Source organism: Buteo buteo, chromosome 9 (assembly GCF_964188355.1).
Source record: "Buteo buteo chromosome 9, bButBut1.hap1.1, whole genome shotgun sequence".
Lineage (NCBI taxonomy): Eukaryota > Metazoa > Chordata > Aves > Accipitriformes > Accipitridae > Buteo > Buteo buteo.
In genome coordinates this window covers 25,493,746-25,512,859 of record NC_134179.1, presented here as the reverse complement: position 1 = coordinate 25,512,859, position 19,114 = coordinate 25,493,746, and the positions used below count along the sequence as shown (strand labels likewise).

The window sequence follows — 19,114 nt, the reverse complement described above, 5'->3', positions numbered from 1 at the left end:
TAATGCAAGCTTCTTGTTAACTTTAAGCACTGAAAAGTTAGGAAATCTCAGAGTGAAACTTGCCCATACAGCTTGGTTTAATACCAAGCATGTACATACTATCAAATAGTACCTATGCATGTACATACTATCAAATAATTAAGGATGTGATTGTGCTTTTGCAAGTTAACAGCCCCTCTCATCAGTAAGGCTAAGCAACTGTGAATACAGTCAGGCTTTGATCTATCTCAGCAGTACTGCATACCTAAAGTGGTGGAGATAGAGCTTAATGGAAGTTTCATTGCAACTTTTTTCTAGGTCAGTGTCTAAAAATCTTTGGGATTTCAAACAGTTTGTAGTTTAGTTACTAGAAATATTAGTCCAAATACAAAAATTTGTGTAAGTCTTAGTGTCAAGACTGAGAGGCACTTGTTGCAAAATACTGAACACTTGAGGGTTTTGGTTTAAAATAACTTCTGGGTTTGTTTTTTATTCCTGAATACTTAAAACTTCATATTAAATAGATTTCTTTTGATTACACCATGATGCAGTGCTTTACATTACATATTCTGTCATGTCATCCTTACAAAACAATAAAAAACTAGATCTGAAGAACAAAGCAAAAAGTTTAACATTTATCATATTCTTTGTTCTGTCTGTTAGACACAATCCAACAAGCACCATGGTGGATTTTCCCTGGGTAACTAAGGCACCAAATACAATGATGATAATACTTTTTTTTTTAACACTGTCTTTGATTTGGTGGATAGACAGACTACCTATGTATATCAGACTAAAAGCAATGGGATGAGGTAAGGTAAGATTTTTGTTGCTCCTTTTGTGAAAGTAGACTAAGAAATGTTGGGTTTGATTTATTTCTGTAGCAACCCATTCTTATATGTTATTTCTCTAGAAGACTTAATTTTCAGTGGTTGTTAAAACCTGAGTATGGCTGGATCGTCTCAGACTGGTTTTGAAATCATGGAATGTGCTTAAAATAAAAGCTAGTCAGTCAGAGACAAAATGTTTCCCTGAAGACTGGAGGGGGGGGGCGGGAAAAGTGAAATTTATATGTCCAAAGGCTAAGAGCTGTAAATTATGGTAGTCAGGCAATGCAATCACCGAGATAGCTACCAAGCAATGACACCAATGCTTAAGGAACTAAAAGAAAACCTGCATGGACGTGAAATGATGTATGCTTTTATGATGTATAAAGAGCTGCCATAGTACTGGACTTAGGGCAAATGTGCTGCCAATAGAGTAGCCTGAGGCTGTGTCTAAGAGAAGTCAACTGCCTGTGGCGATTCTATAGAGAAACAAGTTTTGCTTTTTTAAAAAGCTTATGCACATCACGGGGGGGGGGGGGGGGGGGGGGACGACGGACACAGCAGCATATAAAGATAAGCTCCACTTTTTAGTGGTGTGACACTAAGCCTAAGATCCCAGAAAGAACCTGGGGAAAAACATACTTTGGTTTTGCTAGCGTACCTGAAGTGATTAATTATTCTTATAACGCGAAGGCCAAAGTTCTCTAGTAACCATTTGATGTGTTCATATTAAAGAGACTTCAAAAGTAAATGTTAGTGTTATTTAAAGATTGTATGTGAGTACCTTCCTGTTCAAATATATAACTTGGCCTTTCTAAACACATATTCATTTATATAGTTTTCCCAAAGACATGGAGCTTAGAAATAATTAAGGTTGTTTGTGCAGCCTTAGTTCTGCATATGCCATGTTGTAATTAGCTATTAGTCTCCTGCCCTTATGCCAAGCAATACCTTACTCCTCAGGAAGTCCTGTTTCCTGGCAGCTGGATATCGGTAAAGAACTGATCCCTGAATTGAAAATAGAATTTTCCAGTTTCCTATGATGTTCACTTTGAAGGAGAAGTTTTCCAGTAAATGGTGTCTTGAGAATTTAGTTGAGCTCTTGACTGGTAGTGACTGTATTTGTCTTGTGCCTCCTTAAATATGACAGCGTAGTCCGGGCACAGTTTTTATTTTTGACAGTGATTAAAGTGGTTAAGGATAAGTCATGCAACAGAAATATATTTTCTGAAGTCAGTGTTTCAGCTTTGTTCCCTGCCCAGCAATGGTAGGAAACATTCCTTTTTGCTTCACTGTTTCTGAATATATGCATTTTGCACCACATTAAATGCTTGTTTTATTTAGCTTACAGTAATAGGATATATCTTTTATATAAAGAATAGGAGAATAATTAGAAAATGGAGTGTTGCACTTGCTCTAGGTAGTTACAGCATCCCTTCTAGTATTTACAGCATCTCTTCTAGTGAAGTAGAGGTAGGCTAGCAGAAAACTACCAGTTTTCCTTAGGTGAATGTGCTCTTGATTAGAGTAATGGCTTAATGTGTGCATCCAGGAACTTAACTGCTAAATAACAGCATGCAGTCTTTGTAGGTTTAGCTGTTTCAGAAATAATTGTCTGCACAGAGTAGGTTATATAAACATAGCCTGGCTTCTGTGAATCTTCCTGCTGTCTTTAGTTGAGAGATTGTTGTTGCTATAGCGACTGGCAGGCATTATTCCTGTTTTATTTTTCTAAGGCTGGAAGGGGGACTCTGAACATCTCTGCAGCTCACAAATTTTGCAGAGCTTGCCCAAGAAACTGCAGCAGTGAAACAGTTACCTGTGTTACTTGTATTGGTCCCACTAAATTGCAGGTGGTCTAGAATTTACCCCTCTGTGGAAGAGAAATCCCAGCAGATGTCCCAGGCATAAATCCAAGTGGCCTGATGTGGTGTTGTGTGAAGATAACTAAGTACCAGGAGCAGTGTAGCTATCTCAGTGGAATGCTTAACTTGGCTTTTCAGCCAAGATGAGCTCCTGTGTTCAAGTCTGGTGTTGACAAGGCTCTCCTACTTTCAGTACATGACTTAGCTCAGGGTGCTGAGTAAGGAGATGAAACACACATAGCAATGAACTCCTTCCATAGTAAACAAGGTCGTGGTACTTCATTATTGAAGAAGCTGTATCTTGCAGAAATCTCTGCAGCTTCCATAGCCGATTATAGTCAATTTTACTCCATGCTCCTTTGCATTGAGCACTAAATGCCTTAGACTGTGAGGGTTAAACAATGCTACTACTTCTTTTTTTCCCTACATCCTCCCTTCCTGTGTTTTGAACATCCTTATTTTTACTGATTCTTTGGTAAAAGATTTGATAAGATCTCACTACCCAGAAGGTAAGGGAGCTGGTCAATGTGTCCTAAAAGTAATGCAGTGGGACAGCTGTGTTGTAGGTCTTACCTGCATAGTTGTGTAAGGTGACAATGCAGAGTAACCTAACTAGAAAGAAGATTTTGAAGGGGAATAGTCCTATTCTTGAACATTCTTCTGCTTACAAAGTTCCTATCACTTCACTTTTGCAGTGTTTTATGCCTCTCTCAAACACTTGCAGACCTTCTTGCGGGGGGGGACGGGGGACGGACGGGGGACGGACTGAAATGCTAGAAGCACCCTAGAATTTAGAGTATGCCTGCCGTTACACACAGAGTGGAGACAGATCATTAAAGCAGAAAAATAAGCTGCTGAAATATCTCTTCTGTATAATGTCCAGAAAGCCAGTACCTATCTGAACTTGCTCCCTATAGAAAAAAGCAGTTCCAAAGCCTCACCTTGCTTCCATGGTCTAAACCTCACCTGTCAAGAGCAAAGCTCAGCAGTCTGAGATGTCAGTAAAGACAACAAGTGTTTGCTCTTACACAGGGCACCTGTGCCTGCACCTGAATATGGTATGTGTATATAGGGTTGTCCCCCTATGGCAACAGGATCACTCTGTTACTGTAGAAATGGATTAATTACTGTGAGACAAAAAACTGTTGTGCCTTGCTTTTGAATGATCAGTATGTTGCCATGGCAGAAGTACCACTGTTCCAGGCCTGTTCTGTATCTTAAATGTGAAGTCACTGGGATGGTAGCTATGAACCTCAGTGCACGTGGCATTAAGTCCTGTCAGACTAGTGCAGCCTGAACAAATTTGGGAAGAGTTGAAGGCATAGAGGAAAACATGGGTATGCACTGAGCTCAGTAGGGATGCGATGGCTTGTGTATGTCAGTGGGCTGGTAAGAAGAAAGCACTGTGTTGGTCTGGGAGCTTGTGGGAGTCTCCTAGATTATTCCGTAGATATTGTTCATTTTGTTACATATTAATTTTAGTTAAAAATACATATTGCATCAAAAGAATGTTTTGGTTTATTCTACTTTTTACTTTTGGTGGAAGGAAATCATTACCTTCTCTTATTGCAAAGCTGATAGCAAAGAGATTGCCCTGGTTTTTAAAATGTTTAGATCTCAAGATCAAATTGCTTTAATAGAGAAATGTATAGCAAAGTATCCATTTTCCCCTTCTTTCCATCCCCATAGTCACTTTACTACGGTTGTTATCTGTGTTTTTGTAGAGCTCAAAGGCTGAAATATGTTTTGATCATTGTGCCCTCTGAACAGGGATATCAAATAATGAATACTCAAGTTGCTTTTCCCAGCTCAAGCAATCTGACCTTGGTATCAGTGTGATATTGAAAGCAGGCTAGTCTGTGCCTTATTCTCCAGATCTCAGTGGCAGGTACAAGCTTCATTGTGACTTGGAAATACTCGCAGGCATTACCTTATAGTTTGGAGCAAGCTCCCTAGTTGAAGTCCAGAAAAGTTTTTCAGCTACAAAAATGTAAGGTGCTCCATTTCATAATCTCTGAGGTGACCTTCCATGTACAACTATTACAATACACTGACACAAGTCCTGGATGTGGGGATCTGTCTGATATCTTAGTAGCAAATGCTACCTGCAGCAGTCAAAAGTCTGAGGAGGAGAGGCAGCAGGTACTTTTGCACCTTGTCTGAAAGTGTTTTGCCCTTGAGCAACAGGGTCACAAATAAATCACTGCAGGTTGCATGTTGCCCAGTCTTGGTGTTTGAAGAGCACGTGGCCTAAGACAGGCTGCACAGCATGAAATGCTGCGTATCTGGAACTAAGGTTGCCCTGCATGCCCTCAGGTGGTGGCATTTCAGCTTTTATTTTGGTGATGTGTAATTAAAAACTTCCTTTCATGTATCTCATCTGTATCTGGCTGGGCTTGCCAGCCTTCTGATCAGCTGCAGAACCACTGCTTCACAGCACAGGCTTTTTCAGCAGATAACAGGGACCTTTTATCCAGTGGTTCTTTTATGTTGCTATCATTGTTTTATATTGCAGTCAGATGATGCAATATAATTATCCAGAAGAAATAATATGTCAGCTTTTTTGTAAATGCTGTTACGGTTATTGTGTTTCTTTTATCATCTTTAAGAGACGCTTAGCGGCATAAGGGCTCTCCCTACAAAGGCACTCAGTTTAGTATGTTCTCCTACTTTATTTAATATTTTAGGATGCAATGCTTTTTAAAGCCAACATGGTCAGCCAGAAGTAATCTTTTATAAACATGCATCTCCCAATAAAGCAGTTACACAATTTTAATCTAAAAAAATTTGTCCCTTTCCCTGTAGTTATTTGTGTAATCCAGTTTTACGTCTGTGGATTGTTTCCAAAGAAATCTACTTATGCTTCTGTTTTTAGTGTTTCACAATTTAGTGCTGAATTAGCCGTGACAGTTTTAAATCATCTGTTTATCTTCCTAGTCTACAATATGATGAAAACAATGGCAACTTCTATACTATTTCATGAGTAGTAAACACTAATGCTGATTAGTTTTAATTTCTACTTAGCTCAGCCAGGACACCAGAGATGAAGAACATTAGCAACAGTGCTCTGTATGGCAACTCTGATGGTAGACTTCTGTGATAAGTTCAAGAGCAAAAAGGACTGGGATAGTCACTGCAGCTTGGTGTCTTTTTAATTTATTTATATTTGCAAACCAGACCCTTGAGTTCCACAGTTTTGGAAGTATGAAAATATGTCCTTCAGCTTTAACTTCTAAGAATGGAAAATATTTTAATGTAAAATTATTCATGGGTGTGTTTAAGGCATGAACTTTGCTTTGCTTTACTGTTTCAGTGAGTAGAAATGAAATATAGATGTTCTGTCACTGTTCTGAGTCAAACCTCTAACTTGCAAATGTATTGTGTAAGTACTACTGTTTAGACTTCAAAAGAATAGGCATTTTCCATTTGCTAATGATGGAAATTTCAAAACGCTTATATCTGAAATTGTGAAGACCTGTATTACCTCTCCTAAAAATAGCAAACTGGTCTATAGTCTGGAAGTAGTCTTTGCTTCACCCGAGTTCTGTCAACAGTTCCTTTGACCTACTTCGCTTAACAGGAGACACCTAACCAAAATTAGGCACATCTCTTTATTCTTTCAAAACGGAAATGTAGATCTTAGTTTTACTGGAATGTGTTAGATCTAAGCCTTTTAGAGAATTCATACGCGTCACAGTCGTTACTGCCTCACTGCTGTAGTAATAGGCAGAACCTTGTAAATATTTTTAAAATAATTTTATCAGCGTTGCTAATTAGAACATTTTGTTACAAAAGGATTTGATTGGAGCTCTAATGGTATAACCATACCCAGGGATAAAGCCCTGAAGGGAAGGGTGGCCCAAGAAAGCTGGGTAATATTCAAGGATCACCTCCTACAAGCCCAGGAGCAAGGCATCCCAACAAAGAGGAAGTCAGGCAAAAATGACAGGAGGCCTGTGTGGATGAACAAGGAGCTCCTGGAGAAACTCAAATACAAAAAGGAAACCTAGAGAGGATGGAGGCACGGACAGGTAGCCTGGGAGGAATAGAGAAATTGTGTGAGCAGACAGGGATCAGGTCAGGAAAGCTAAAGCCCTGATAGAATTAAATCTGGCCAGGGATGTCAAGGGCAACAAGAAAAGCTTCTACGGGTAGGTTGGTGATAAGAGGAAAACTAGAGAAAACGTGGGCCCTCTCCAGAAGGAAACGGGAGACCTGGTTACCTGGGACATGGAGAAGGCTGAGGTACTCAATGACTTTTTTGCCTCAGTCTTCCCTTGCAAGTGCTCCAGCCACACCACCCAAGTTGCAGAGAGCAAAGGCAGGGACTGGGAGAATGAAGAACCACCTACCGTAGGAGAAGATCAGGTTTGAGACCATCTAAGGAACCTGAAGGTGCACAAGGCCATGGTACCTGATGAGATGCATCTGCGGGTCCTGAGGGAACTGGCAGATGAAGTGGCTAAGCTACTATCCATCATAAAGGGAAAGGATGCCATCTAAGGGGACCTAGACAGGCTTAAGAGGTGGGCCCATGAGAACCTCATGAACTTCAACGAGGCCAAGTGCAAGGTCCTGCACATGGGTCAGGGCAATCCCAAGCACAAATACAGGCTGGGCGATGAGTGGATTGAGAGCAGTCCTGAGGAGAAGGACTGGGGGGTATTAGTGGATGAAAGGCTGAAAATGAGCCAGCAGTGTGTGTTTGCAGCCCAGAAAGCCAGTCTCGTTCTGGGCTGCATCAAGAGAAGTGTGACCAGCAGGTCGAGGGAGGTGATTCTGCCCCTCTACTCAGCTCTCATGAGGCCCCACCTGGAGTGCTGTATTCAGCTCTGGGGCCCCCAACATAAGACAGAGACAGACCTCTTGGAGCGGGTCCAGAGGAAGACCACAGAGATGACTGGGGTCTGGAGCCCCTCCCCTATGAAGACAGGCTGAGAGAGTTGAGGTTGTTTAGTCTGGAGAAGAGAAGGCTCCGGGGAGACCTTATAGCAGCCTTCCAGTACCTAAAGGGGGCCTACAGGAAAGATGGGGAGGGACTCCTTATCAGGGAGTGTAATGATAGGACAATAGGTAATGGTTTTAAACTGAAAGAGGGTAGATTTTGATTAGATGTAAGGAAGAAATTCTTCACTGTGAGGGTGGTGAGGCACTGGAAGAGGTTGCCTAGAGAAGTTGTGGATGCCCCATCCCTGGCAGTGTTCAAGGCCAGGTTGGATGGGGCTTTGAGCAACCTGGTCTAGTGGAAGGTGTCCCTGCCCATGGCAGAGGGGTTGGAACTGGATGATCTTTAAGGTCTGTTCCAATGCAAACCATTCTGTGATTTCGCTAATAGTTTTCTGAAGCATTTAAATTAAGAAGCCTGAGGATGTTGGTTTGGATCTCTTTCTATTTTTCTTCTGAAGTGGTAGCTCTGTTAGGGAAATCTTTCTAGTGTCTCATTATGAACCATCTACACCTGGGCTTTTAAGATGTCTTGGGGTTTTTTGGGTGGAGTAGAGGGGACTTGACAGTAAGTGTGCAGAGTGTAGACTTTCTATCCTGATGCTTCAGTTCTGTTCCTTTCTGCATGCTCTTCCCCAAAGGATTAACGTGAAAGAAAGCCAGTGCACCATGAGTGTCTTGGTTCCACCCTTCCCTAAAAAGCTCACGTCTTGTGACTAAGCTGCTGCGAAATGCATGTTAATGTCATGCAGGCCTCTCTTAAATTGGAATCCTCTGATTCTCTTCTTGTCCCTCCTGCAACCTATCACTCAGTCTTACAGTCCACGCATCCCTGGATGTTTCCCTTGTTTTTGCATCCTGTTGTGCTAAAAAATCTTGATTTCTGAGCTCACCCCCAGCACTGCTCTGGGCCTCCCAGCTGAACTCCACATTGAACCGGTCTCCGAGCCTTCCCAGAGACACCAGGAAGCTCTTTGTCCATAATGACTGAGAGTGGGGGTTTCTTACTGTGCTGTTTTGCTCCTGTCCTCAGCAACTGCTCAGGGAGCGTCTGCTGGCTACTAGGACAGCACATCTGCTGCATAGGAAGGGCTCTGCAGCAAAATTTTCAAAGGATGAATTTTGCTTCAGAATGGTCTGTGGATAGGAGCTGATTGCTGGCAGGCTACTTGCTCTTTGGAGGCCAGCAGCGACTCACAAGCCACCACTTATTACTTCCTGAGGGAAGGGAAGTTTTAAGTTGTTGTTGCAGAGGAGAAATGGAGGAGGTGTTCTATATGAATAAAATGCTGATGCTTAGGTCCTATGTTCCTGCATCGTTCAAGTGTCAGAGTAAACATCTTGGACACAGCTGTTCTGAGCAGTACATACAAATGAATTTCAGTTATAAGAAAAGGAAATTATTTGGGTTTGTGTTCAAGCTTTTGTGTTTGGATCTCTCTACTTGATCCATTTCCATGCTTCTCAGCAGGGTCGTATTGAAGCATGTGTTAGTTGAAAGTAAGAATTTTCTTGCTATCTTGTTTTGAAGGACTTTACTTTGGTAACTCGTATGTATGTGTGCATGAGAGCTTACAAAAGCAAAGATAGCTCTGGTAACTGTGTAATTTTGGTACACTTAAAGCACTGGTTTGTCATAATATCATGAAAAAGCACATCAGGTCCTGAACAAGATTAGGGCTCCAAAGTGTGCTCACACAGTGAATAAATGAAAGCAAGGAGTAGCCTTGACTCAGTGTTCAGCTCAGACACAGCTAGTAGAAGCAGCAGCGTAAGGAAGTTGGTCTATCCAAGGTCAGTCCAACTTCAAGTACAGTGCAACCATACCAGAAAATGTCTCCAGCTGTGCTGGAACAGATTGCCAGGCTGCTTCTCCCCAAGCTCTTCTTGAGGGCTAGTTTCAGAGTTGTTATTGACAAGTGGATTTTGTGAAAATTATAGTCTTTAACAAGGGGGGGGTGTGGTGTGGTGTATTTTTTAAGACTTATTGCCTCCCACTTTTCTGATGAGGGGAGCAGATCATAACTTTGCCCTGACTTACTCTGAAGATTTTAATGTTAAAAATCCAGCTGCTTGGTTTTTACATTTTTATGTATCAGCTGAGCTGCATGCATCTTGGTAATTTTTGGCCAGCCATAGGACTTTCAGACCTATTTATGTGCAAGTATGGAATGAATGCAGTACTTAACTCTAGAGCAATAAATGGCACTAAAATATTACTTAGTATGTTGCTTGACTAAGTATATATATGGACACTTGATAATACAAAGAGTAAGAACTGCTAAAGACTTGCAAGATATATTTTACAGTAAATACGGAGTAGCTTTTACACGTGTACATATTACCGAAGTCTTACTCGTAAGCTGTGGATGTAAGAAAAGGCAAAAGTCACAAACAGTGGGAAGGCTTTTATTCATGTTGAACTTTGTTTTCCCTGTACCCAGCCCCTGGATTGTGGCTTACATGAAATTGTTAGTAGGATAAACACTCCAGTTTAGCCATTAGAGAGGCTCTTGAGTCTTAAAGTTAAGTGCGGTTGCTTTAGAATTGAACAGGCAGTTGCTGAATGCTCAGATTCTTTTTCCAAGTCAGGTATTCAGGATTTTGGTCTTAATGTGGTTCTGCATTTAAGCTAATAAACTGTCAGCTTTGACCTGTATCTGCACTTTCAATACACTCCACCCAGCACAGCAATACCTCTGATTTGATTGATGTGCTAGCCAGCTGCCGTTCCCAGTAGCTAGATAAAACTGCCTAGGATAGCCCCACTTCTTCATTCTTGCTTATGCAATCCTAGGAGGCTCTGTTCTCTACTTAATTCTGACTAGTTCAAACTATGCATTTTTACATTGTGCATGTTGGACATAAAATGCTATATAAAATAAGCATGTGAACTAAAGAGTGTTTTTTTGTTTGGTTTTTGGTTTTTTTTTGAGCAGTGTTCATAAGGAAGTAATTGGAGGTAGTAGAATTGGAGTAAATGAGTAAAGAATGTAGCAGTTCTCAGTTAACACTGTTCTAAATTTCCCAGTTTAATGCTGGATTTCCTCTGCTACATATGGGCAACAGTTTTTGACTGAGGTACTAGTTTGTTCCAGTTGTCACTTTTGATGCCTTCTCTATCTCCCAACACATACCCCAAGCACTCTTGGACAGTTAAGTAGCCGTTCAGTCAAAGGGGGGGATTAGGTGAAAAGTGGCAGGGACAGAGTAGCAAGATTTTTTTTTTTTTTCCCTTTAGTCCCTCCTCCTCCGTTCCAGCTGCTACTTTTTTTCTCCTGGCTGTTTTTCAATACTTCTGTCTCTCACTTTTGCGGAATTAGAGCAAGAAACTGGAAGGTGGTAACTCCTCTTTGCTGCTTAGTGCACCTATTGCCCAGAGGCATATCTGAACTGTCAGGCACACATAGCTGTCTGCATGCCTGGGGCTTACCTGTGTTTGTGCTCTCATCCACAGCTGTGCAGCCCTTGTACAGTTCCCCTTTTCAGACCCTTTTTTTGCTAGGGTGCAGTTCTATGGGGCTGCTGTGCATGTTCTGACCTTGATATGGGTCCAAGCACCATCTTTTGCTTGTGGTCCCCAAATGTTCCTTCCCACTGCATTGCATCTGTTGAAGATTCCACTTCTGGAAGCAGAGACCCGATAGTACAGCTGCCTCTGCTCTGTGGCTGATGTCCTTCCTCAACTGAACAGAGCTTTAACATCTTCTTTTCAGGTTTCCAGCCTTGCTGTGGGGGCTCTGGTTTGCCACTCACCACACTGGGGATAGCTGGTTCATGTTGTGCAAATATGCGCTTGATTTGCCACGGTCTGAAAAGCAGATGCTTGTAATCTGCACAGCTCTTTGTTTGTTTGGGTTTTTTTAAAGCCTGTCAAAATGCTGATGTGACACTTCCCAGCTCAGTATTTTCTTGGTATTCTGTAGCTTTTCCAGGGTCTGGGCAAAAGTTCCTCCTGCTTTCTAGGGCACCCTCCCAGGGGCTCTGCTTCTCAGTCGGCCTTTTCCCATTGGATGTGCTGTCTTGCTTAGTCTCTCAGGCCAGTCGTCTTTGACCAGAGCTTACTTGGCAGGTAAAGAAGCACTAAAAGCTTATAGTTTCCTCCTTTTTCAAGGTTTCCTCCGAGACTTTTCTTCAGCTTTGCATCTTTTGAGATAGGATTTCTCTTTGCACTTGTTTTGCTTCCCACTGCTAGTAATTCCTATTTTTGCTCACACAGACCTTCTTTGGAGAAGCTGGATAGCTGATTTCTTTACACCAAGAGGAACACCTTAGAAAAAATGCCTTTAATAACCTTACAGTGTATCTGACAGAAACTGATCATGGAACAGCTTTTTTAAAGTACTTCTTGCTGTTATAAAATGCGGGGGTTTTCCCTTTTAGAAGGTAGGCTTTGGTACCAATACTCTGGACAGGAAATCTTAGCTGCTGTGGGAAGTGACTGAGTGTAATTATAATGGCTGTATGAGAAATGGGGTAAAACTGACATCCTATATGAAATTGCTTATCAGTCCTTCTAGAGCTTGTACTCATCCTGATAATAGAAGCATTGATTAAACCTGACTGAATGTGAACACATAAACATGATCAGAACTGATCATGGATTTGTGAATAGAATTAATTTCCATCATAAAAATTCTTTTTTAGGAATAACCTGCCAGTTTCGCACTTGCCTTTGTTCACAGTAAAACGAAAAGCTGAACCTACAGAGATCTTCCCTGGCACTGGTCAGCCTTACACATCCCTTTCAGCTTTGCCTCTGGAATGTTTAAATACTGAATTCTGTGCTGCAGCTGTTTTTACTTCAGAGCTCAGTGTTTACAAATGCGTATGTATTTAGTAGTAGTACATCTCTCTCTTCCCCCACCCCCTGCTACCACCCCCACTTCCAGATAGAGAAACTGAGGTCTAGTTTGCCATTTCATAGTATGCCATATAGTAGTGGCAGAGCTGAGGGGGAGAAGCTAAGTATTTTTTGATTCCCACTCAGGGTCTTATGAAAGGAGTGAGGAAAAACTCATTGAAAATTGAGGGGAGAAAGTATTTAAGGAATCTGTATTTCTGGGAGTTGAAGCAGACTATTTCACAAGTTTGAAGCAGCTTTGTCAAAGCTCATCTCATGTCAAATTGGAGTTTCACTAACCTGTAGTCAGCTGCTGCAGCTTTTTACATCAGTGACTTTGGATGACATATTAGATAATGTTGAGCATAAAGTTGTAGTTATATAGTAATAGGGATATTGCTTTAGTCAATAGAAGTAGTACGTTCAGACCAATCCTTACACCAGGCTAATGCTCTATCACCACCAGTTGCTACCCAGTCACTGAGCACTTAAGAATAGCTGAAGTAAGATGGATAATCCAGCTCAATTTAAAAATTACTTTTAACTTTAAAATGTATACTTTTACCTTTAAAAAATGGGGGAGCCTTCCAACCACAATAACGTAGTTGCATTGACGTGTTAGAAAGAAAACAGGGTTTTGATTCTGCCAGTGCTTCAGTCAGTGGATGATTTCTATGCAGTCTCTGAAATCCACACACTGGATAGGTAGGTAAAGTTGCATATTTTTAAGCCCTTGTAGGTCCCACTTAGACAAAGCTTTTCATCAGACTTTCTTATCTGAAAGTGTTATCCAAGAGGATGGATGTTAGATAGCATCTCACCTGGAGAGGAAGGTCAAAGAGCAAGTTAATAACTGACCAGAGCATCCTGGTTTGGAGAGTTCATTTGTGGATGGCTGTTGGAAGACCGTTCACTGAAACAGGTCCTTGCAAAGTGAAGGTGGGATGGTGCAGCTCTTTACAGCTTTTCCCATCAGTGTAAGGTTGAGGTGGAGTCTTTACCCATATAAGCTCTCCTTCAACTGGGATGGGTGGGCCGTGTGGTTCTTGTGTGGGTCTGGACAAATCACTTAGTGTTTCAGTTCAACATCAAAAATACTAGAACAGGAAAAAAAAAATCAGAAAAACTACATATCAGAAAATTCCTGATGGGATGGCATAAAAGACAAAGCCAGGCTCCTCTTTGTGGCACATGGTGACAAGACAGGAGATGATGGGCACAAAACTGAAATACAGAAAATACCATTCAGACCTAAGAAAAACTTGTCTACTGTGAAGTGGTCAAAGGCTGGCACAGGTTGCTCAGAGCAGTTGTGGAGTCTCCATCCCTCCGTGTAACGGAGATATTCAAAATCCAACTGGGCATGGCCTGCTCAAGGCAACCCCGCTTTATGCCGAGGGGATGGACTGGATGATCTCCGGAGATCCCCTTCCAGCCTCAGCAACTTGGATTCTGTGATTGTCTTCCCCAGTATATCTACGCTATTGCCCAGGCTATCTTCAGCCTTTTAAGTTTCCAGAATGCTTCACAGAAAAATATCCTCTTATTTCTAACGCTTCTTTATGCAACTTTTATTCCTTCCATGTAAACATAGTGGTTCAAGATAAGCAGCAGAACTAGTATTAGGTAGTTGAAGGATGTCTCTTCTGGCATGTGTTAGGTTGAGTCTTGCTGGAACTAGTGTTGCCAATATTTAAGTTTGTATTTTAGATGTTTAGCTGTCTGATTAATGTTTGTATCTTATAGCAAGAGGTATTTTATGTGGGAGCACACCTACACTAGTTACTAAATACTTGTGCCAATTCTTATTTGATATCCAGCATCGTTAAAATTCATGATTGTGCCATCTGTTCTTCATCCCTTGTCGTATGAGTGGTCATATGAACGTGTACTCAAATTGTGTCACAAAATATTCCAAGGAAATGTCAGACAAGAAGAAATATGGACAAAATATTACTCTGTGTACCTAGGCTCTGTTACAACCGTATTATCTGTATGGCATTTAAACCATTATTCTGAAGTTAACGGAGTATTGCACAATCCCGTGGTACAATGCTTGAGGCAAATAATGCATGTGCGCTGTATGAGATATGCAAAGAAACTTGTGCTGAAGCTATTAGAACATCAGTGCTCTTGCTAATACTCAGAAACGATATTAGTTTACTATTTTAGAACAGTTTCCTCTTCTATGTGATGCTGTAGGCCAGGCTGATTGGAATCATGATGTAGGTTCCCCCTGCATTACAGTGGGACTTTTTCTGAGAATGTTCTAAATGGCTGATTCAGGCAGGTGGGAAGTCTGGGGTTTTTTTCTCTCCCCACACCCCAAAGTTAAGGTCATAGTAAGATATAAAGAATTTAAATGCACTTACTCTGGTGAATAAAACACTTTTTTTCAGGCTTGGTACCACCCATTTGGAACACTGAGAGGAAAATTATGGGTTTTGATAATCCTACAAAGCCTGGAGATGCAAGTGTTCAGTGTTGCTCAGATTATCTTGCCAAAAATCAGTCCGTCTACCTATAGGTGAAACTAATCTTTTACATGAGGCCTTTAAAATGGCAAAATACTAAAATCTTTTGTTGGGCTGCCTTTAAGGTCTGACAATTCTTACTGTGATTTGGAATTGATATTTTAATAGTAGATATTGAACAGTAGTTATTTCTATTGATAACAAGAGACTTAACACAGTTGTCAGGGTGGGGAGTGTCTTTTTTGACAATTATTTAAAATTTCACACTTTTTTTTTTTGTGAGATGATGTGATTTTTTGAACGCTGCTCTCAGCAAAACATTGCTCTTGAACACTAAACACTTTTTCTATTTCCCTCACCTGCAAAAAAGGTACATTAAGTGTCATATATGTTCCTCATGATAACCTTTTTATCCTTTATATTCATCCTGGAACATGCCAGTGGAAGGAATTAAAGGGGAAACAAAGACTTTTGTCAGGCCTTGAAGGGAATGAATTCACTGAGGCACTAAGGCCTGAGTGTATTTTGCTAAAACTGACAAGCATAGGAAATTGCTTGGAGCATTCTGAAAAAACTTTTAAAATTATGTTTTCTAAAGTGGATCTAATACAGTAATGCCTGTTTAGCTTTTAAAGCTGGAGTAATCAGTTTTTTCCAACTTTAATTTCTAGTGATATTTTAATTTAAATGAATTTGGGTTTTTTCCCTCCCCCAAGCTTTATTGATATAACAGTCTTTTTATCCTTACTTGCAAATATTTCCAAGCTGTTTGTGGAAGCATTCTTAGAATTCTTACAGTCTGTCTTCAGACTCTTCCCAGATTGCTGTGTTCTGGACTTAAATGCTCCTATAGTAGAGCTGCTGGACATGAAGATGAGTAGTAAGCTGAGAAAATGATGGCATATTATTTCCTGGCTTGGCTTTTAATTATAAATAGATGCTGAGCCAAGGGTATGTTTGTGATTTGAAGTATAATAATGAATCTTTTGGGTTTTCTTTATAAAGGGTTGTTGAAAGGGCATTCAGAGCCCTAGAACTATCTCTTTCTAGAGTGACAGGGCCTGATCAAAGTCTACTGAAAATAATGGGAATATCTCCTCTATTAGATTTCTTTGAGGTCACAAATTGTCCTCTCTTCAGTTCTGCATAATGGATACGTTAGTAATTTGCAAAGAGTCTATGAAGTTTTATCAGTATCTTGTACGATACCTTTAGAAACCTAGGATCTGCAAGTCACCTTTAGCAACACAGTTTCCTCATTGCATCCAAACATTGCAACACGTTTGAATGTTTGCTTCTTCAAAGTCACTCTGCAGTTTCATTCTGTTATTCCCACTAACTTGCTTTTATCAGTGTGATTAATTCAGCTTCCTCCAAGGGAAATTAAATTTTAAATAAATAAATAAATAAAGGCTGCTGTTCCTTTGGAAGTAGTGGTTTCCAAAGTATTACTGAGAAGGAAGAGGAAAAATTAGCTGCATGTATAGCATTAGCATAGCATGGGGGAAAAAAAAAAATACACCTTATTAAAAACAACACTGTTAAAATGAAATCTTTTTGTGGCTCTTTCTTCAACTTGAATGGGGAACTTGTATTGTGGCTTCAATGTTTTCTGTGTAACCTTGAGGTTTTTTTCTATGCAAAATGGTGTAGAATGGTATTAAAGCAGTATTCCAGAACGGTCTGGTTTTAAACGGAATTTGGCTATGTTTAAGTTGCATTATAATAGAGTGGTTGAGCTGTTGTTTAGTAATATGGTTAATTAATCTCTTTCCTTTTCTTCCTTATTTTAGCAGCTGAAGGTTCTAAAATACAAGACAAGAAAATCGCTTCAGGACAAAGCAACACTGGAACTAAACCAGGTACACCATTCCACATGCTTCATGTCATAAGGCTGTTTGCCTCAGTGGTATATGAAAAACAGCTGTCATCTTAGGAACTTTTAAAATGTTTGATGGTCTTATACCTGTCTTACTGTTTCAGTCAAAACTGGTATCAGTGACTGATCATATTTAGTTAGGCTGGAATCTCTGATTGTTTGCAAAGAAGAAAAACTGAAAAAAAAATATCTTTATTTTAGTACAGATTAGGAATGAGGGTTGGGAAGTGAGATAAGGCAATAGAAGCCACTATACGTGCATCTGTGCTTGCATGAGAATTATCTGCTGTAGGCAAAGATTCACAGCTTTAAATAAATGTGCTTCTGTTCAGACATTTCTTCACTTATTACAAAGCATGCCATATTCTGTAATACACTCTATGCAGCAGGCAGATGTTTGTCGTTACTTCACCATACCTGATTGGTACGTTGTGTGGATTTAATTCACTGTTCACTTACACAGTTGAAAGTCTATGTACTAAAACGCTTAATGTAGTCCTTGATACCATGAGTCTGTTCCACTTGCGTGCTTAGACCATGATCCAGAAGAGCACTTAAATATCTAAATTCTGCCTATATTGCAATTCAGGTACCCAAACTTAAAATAAGCAGTTAATAATGATCTTTTTTAGATGCCTGAGAAAGCATAGGTGCTTGTGTTGCTGAGGACTAGGCACACTGTAAGCACCCCTTTTTCAACTCCTTGAAGGCTTGGCAGCTCAGTGGCTGTTCTGCACTGACAGATTCTTCTCTGTCGCCAAAGTGGGTACCTTTGGCCTATGTCCCCAGAGGGAAGCAATCCCAGTGTTGTCTGTGCTCAGATCACACCCTGCATGTTCTGCCAGGCAGTGCTGGATCCAGCACAAAGTGCAGCATTCATGGCTGCTCTCTCAATCAGAAAGGCAATGGGAAAAAGAGGAGAGAATGGAGGTAACGTTACCCACTTCCATGGCAAAACCAGAACTCTTGTCATTGGACAGTGTTCAATATCCACTTTATCCTGCAGTAGTTTAATCCAGATTTTCATTTCTCAGGAGGGCATCCTAGCTGCTCCTATGTTCCCTTCATCTATGCTGGTGTGTAGAAAGGAAGACAAAATTCCAGTGGCTGGAGAGAGGGAGGGCACAGGCACATGTGCAGGGTTTAGCTCTGCACCCAGCTGGTGAGAGTCCCTGTTGAAGAGAGAGTTCCTGAGAGCTGGTGGCTTGGTTTTTGTTTGTTTGGAGTTTGTTGTTGTTTTTTTTTTTTTCTTTAGACTGCATATGAAACTTGTGTCAAACTGTTTTGGTTAAAAACTAAACCAGAGAGTTTGCAGTAGGAGTGACAGCTGTCACTATAAACAATGTCATTATTGTCTTGAAGGTGTCTACAGGCTGAACAAATATTAGGAGTCCAAGGCAACTCTGAATGTGGGCATGGCAGTGCAAAGGGAGCTAGACAAAGGAAAGAGAGTTTGAGATCCAAGCAATGCATCTTTTCAAATAATGTTGTGGCTTACATTTCTTTCTCCCCACAGCACCCCTGTGAACTAACATGCAAACTGGCTGTTGTTTTCCACTTGATATCCCTTTTAGTTTCTTTAAGCAACCATTTGTGAGAAGAGGTTGAGAGGATTATAGATCGAAATGAAGAATGGTAGTGGTCTGACTTTTGAAGTCACACCAAATGTGGCTGATAGTTACCTGAGCCACAGAAACTGGCCATATGTGGTATGTGTGACAATTACTAATTTAGCAAAATTACAAACTAATGTCTACAAATGTCAACTGTGCCTAAGAGTTCAGTGAGGATTAATTATATAGAAGATTTGAAAAACTTGTGTTTTCCTTTTGTTAATGTAAATAGGGACCAGAAGCGACTGACATTTCAGTGCTGAATTCCTGCGAAATACCATTCATGGCTCCTAAGCTCTTTTAAATGAAGTAGTAAATTCTTAAAAATAATTTTGAACTCACAGTAAGTGTTGTAAGTTTATGGAAAAATACTGTTTTCATATGTAGTTTAGAGGCTTAATTTCCAGAAATAGGTACAAAACTAATTTCCTCTTTATAGAACTATGGCTTATTTAATCCCCAAACATCCCCCTCAGACATAATATTAAGCATTTGTATGTTATGTAAAGGTAGTGAAATAGGTTGCTGAGTGTGAGTTCACATGCATTACATCATAACCAGACTGCAACTTCTACAGCAGCGTGTGGGTCTTCCTGGAGTGTTCTCTGTAAGGCTTTGCATATGCCCAGTTATCAATTATTTCTGTATGAACTAAGGAATTCTTGCAGGATTTATCGCAAATGACATGTT

The 19,114-nt window shown here is 40.5% G+C and overlaps 1 protein-coding gene across 4 annotated transcripts in view; it reads left to right on the top strand.

The window, feature by feature from the left end:
• Positions 1 to 19,114, top strand: part of MAP7 (microtubule associated protein 7) — a 125,593-nt gene that overhangs the window by 52,774 nt on the left and 53,705 nt on the right. For all 4 annotated transcript variants that reach the window (XM_075035793.1, XM_075035795.1, XM_075035796.1 and 1 more), the window contains one exon: positions 16,726 to 16,794. In XM_075035793.1, coding sequence (XP_074891894.1) covers positions 16,726 to 16,794 — 69 coding nt within the window. The remainder of the gene's footprint in view (positions 1 to 16,725; positions 16,795 to 19,114) is intronic.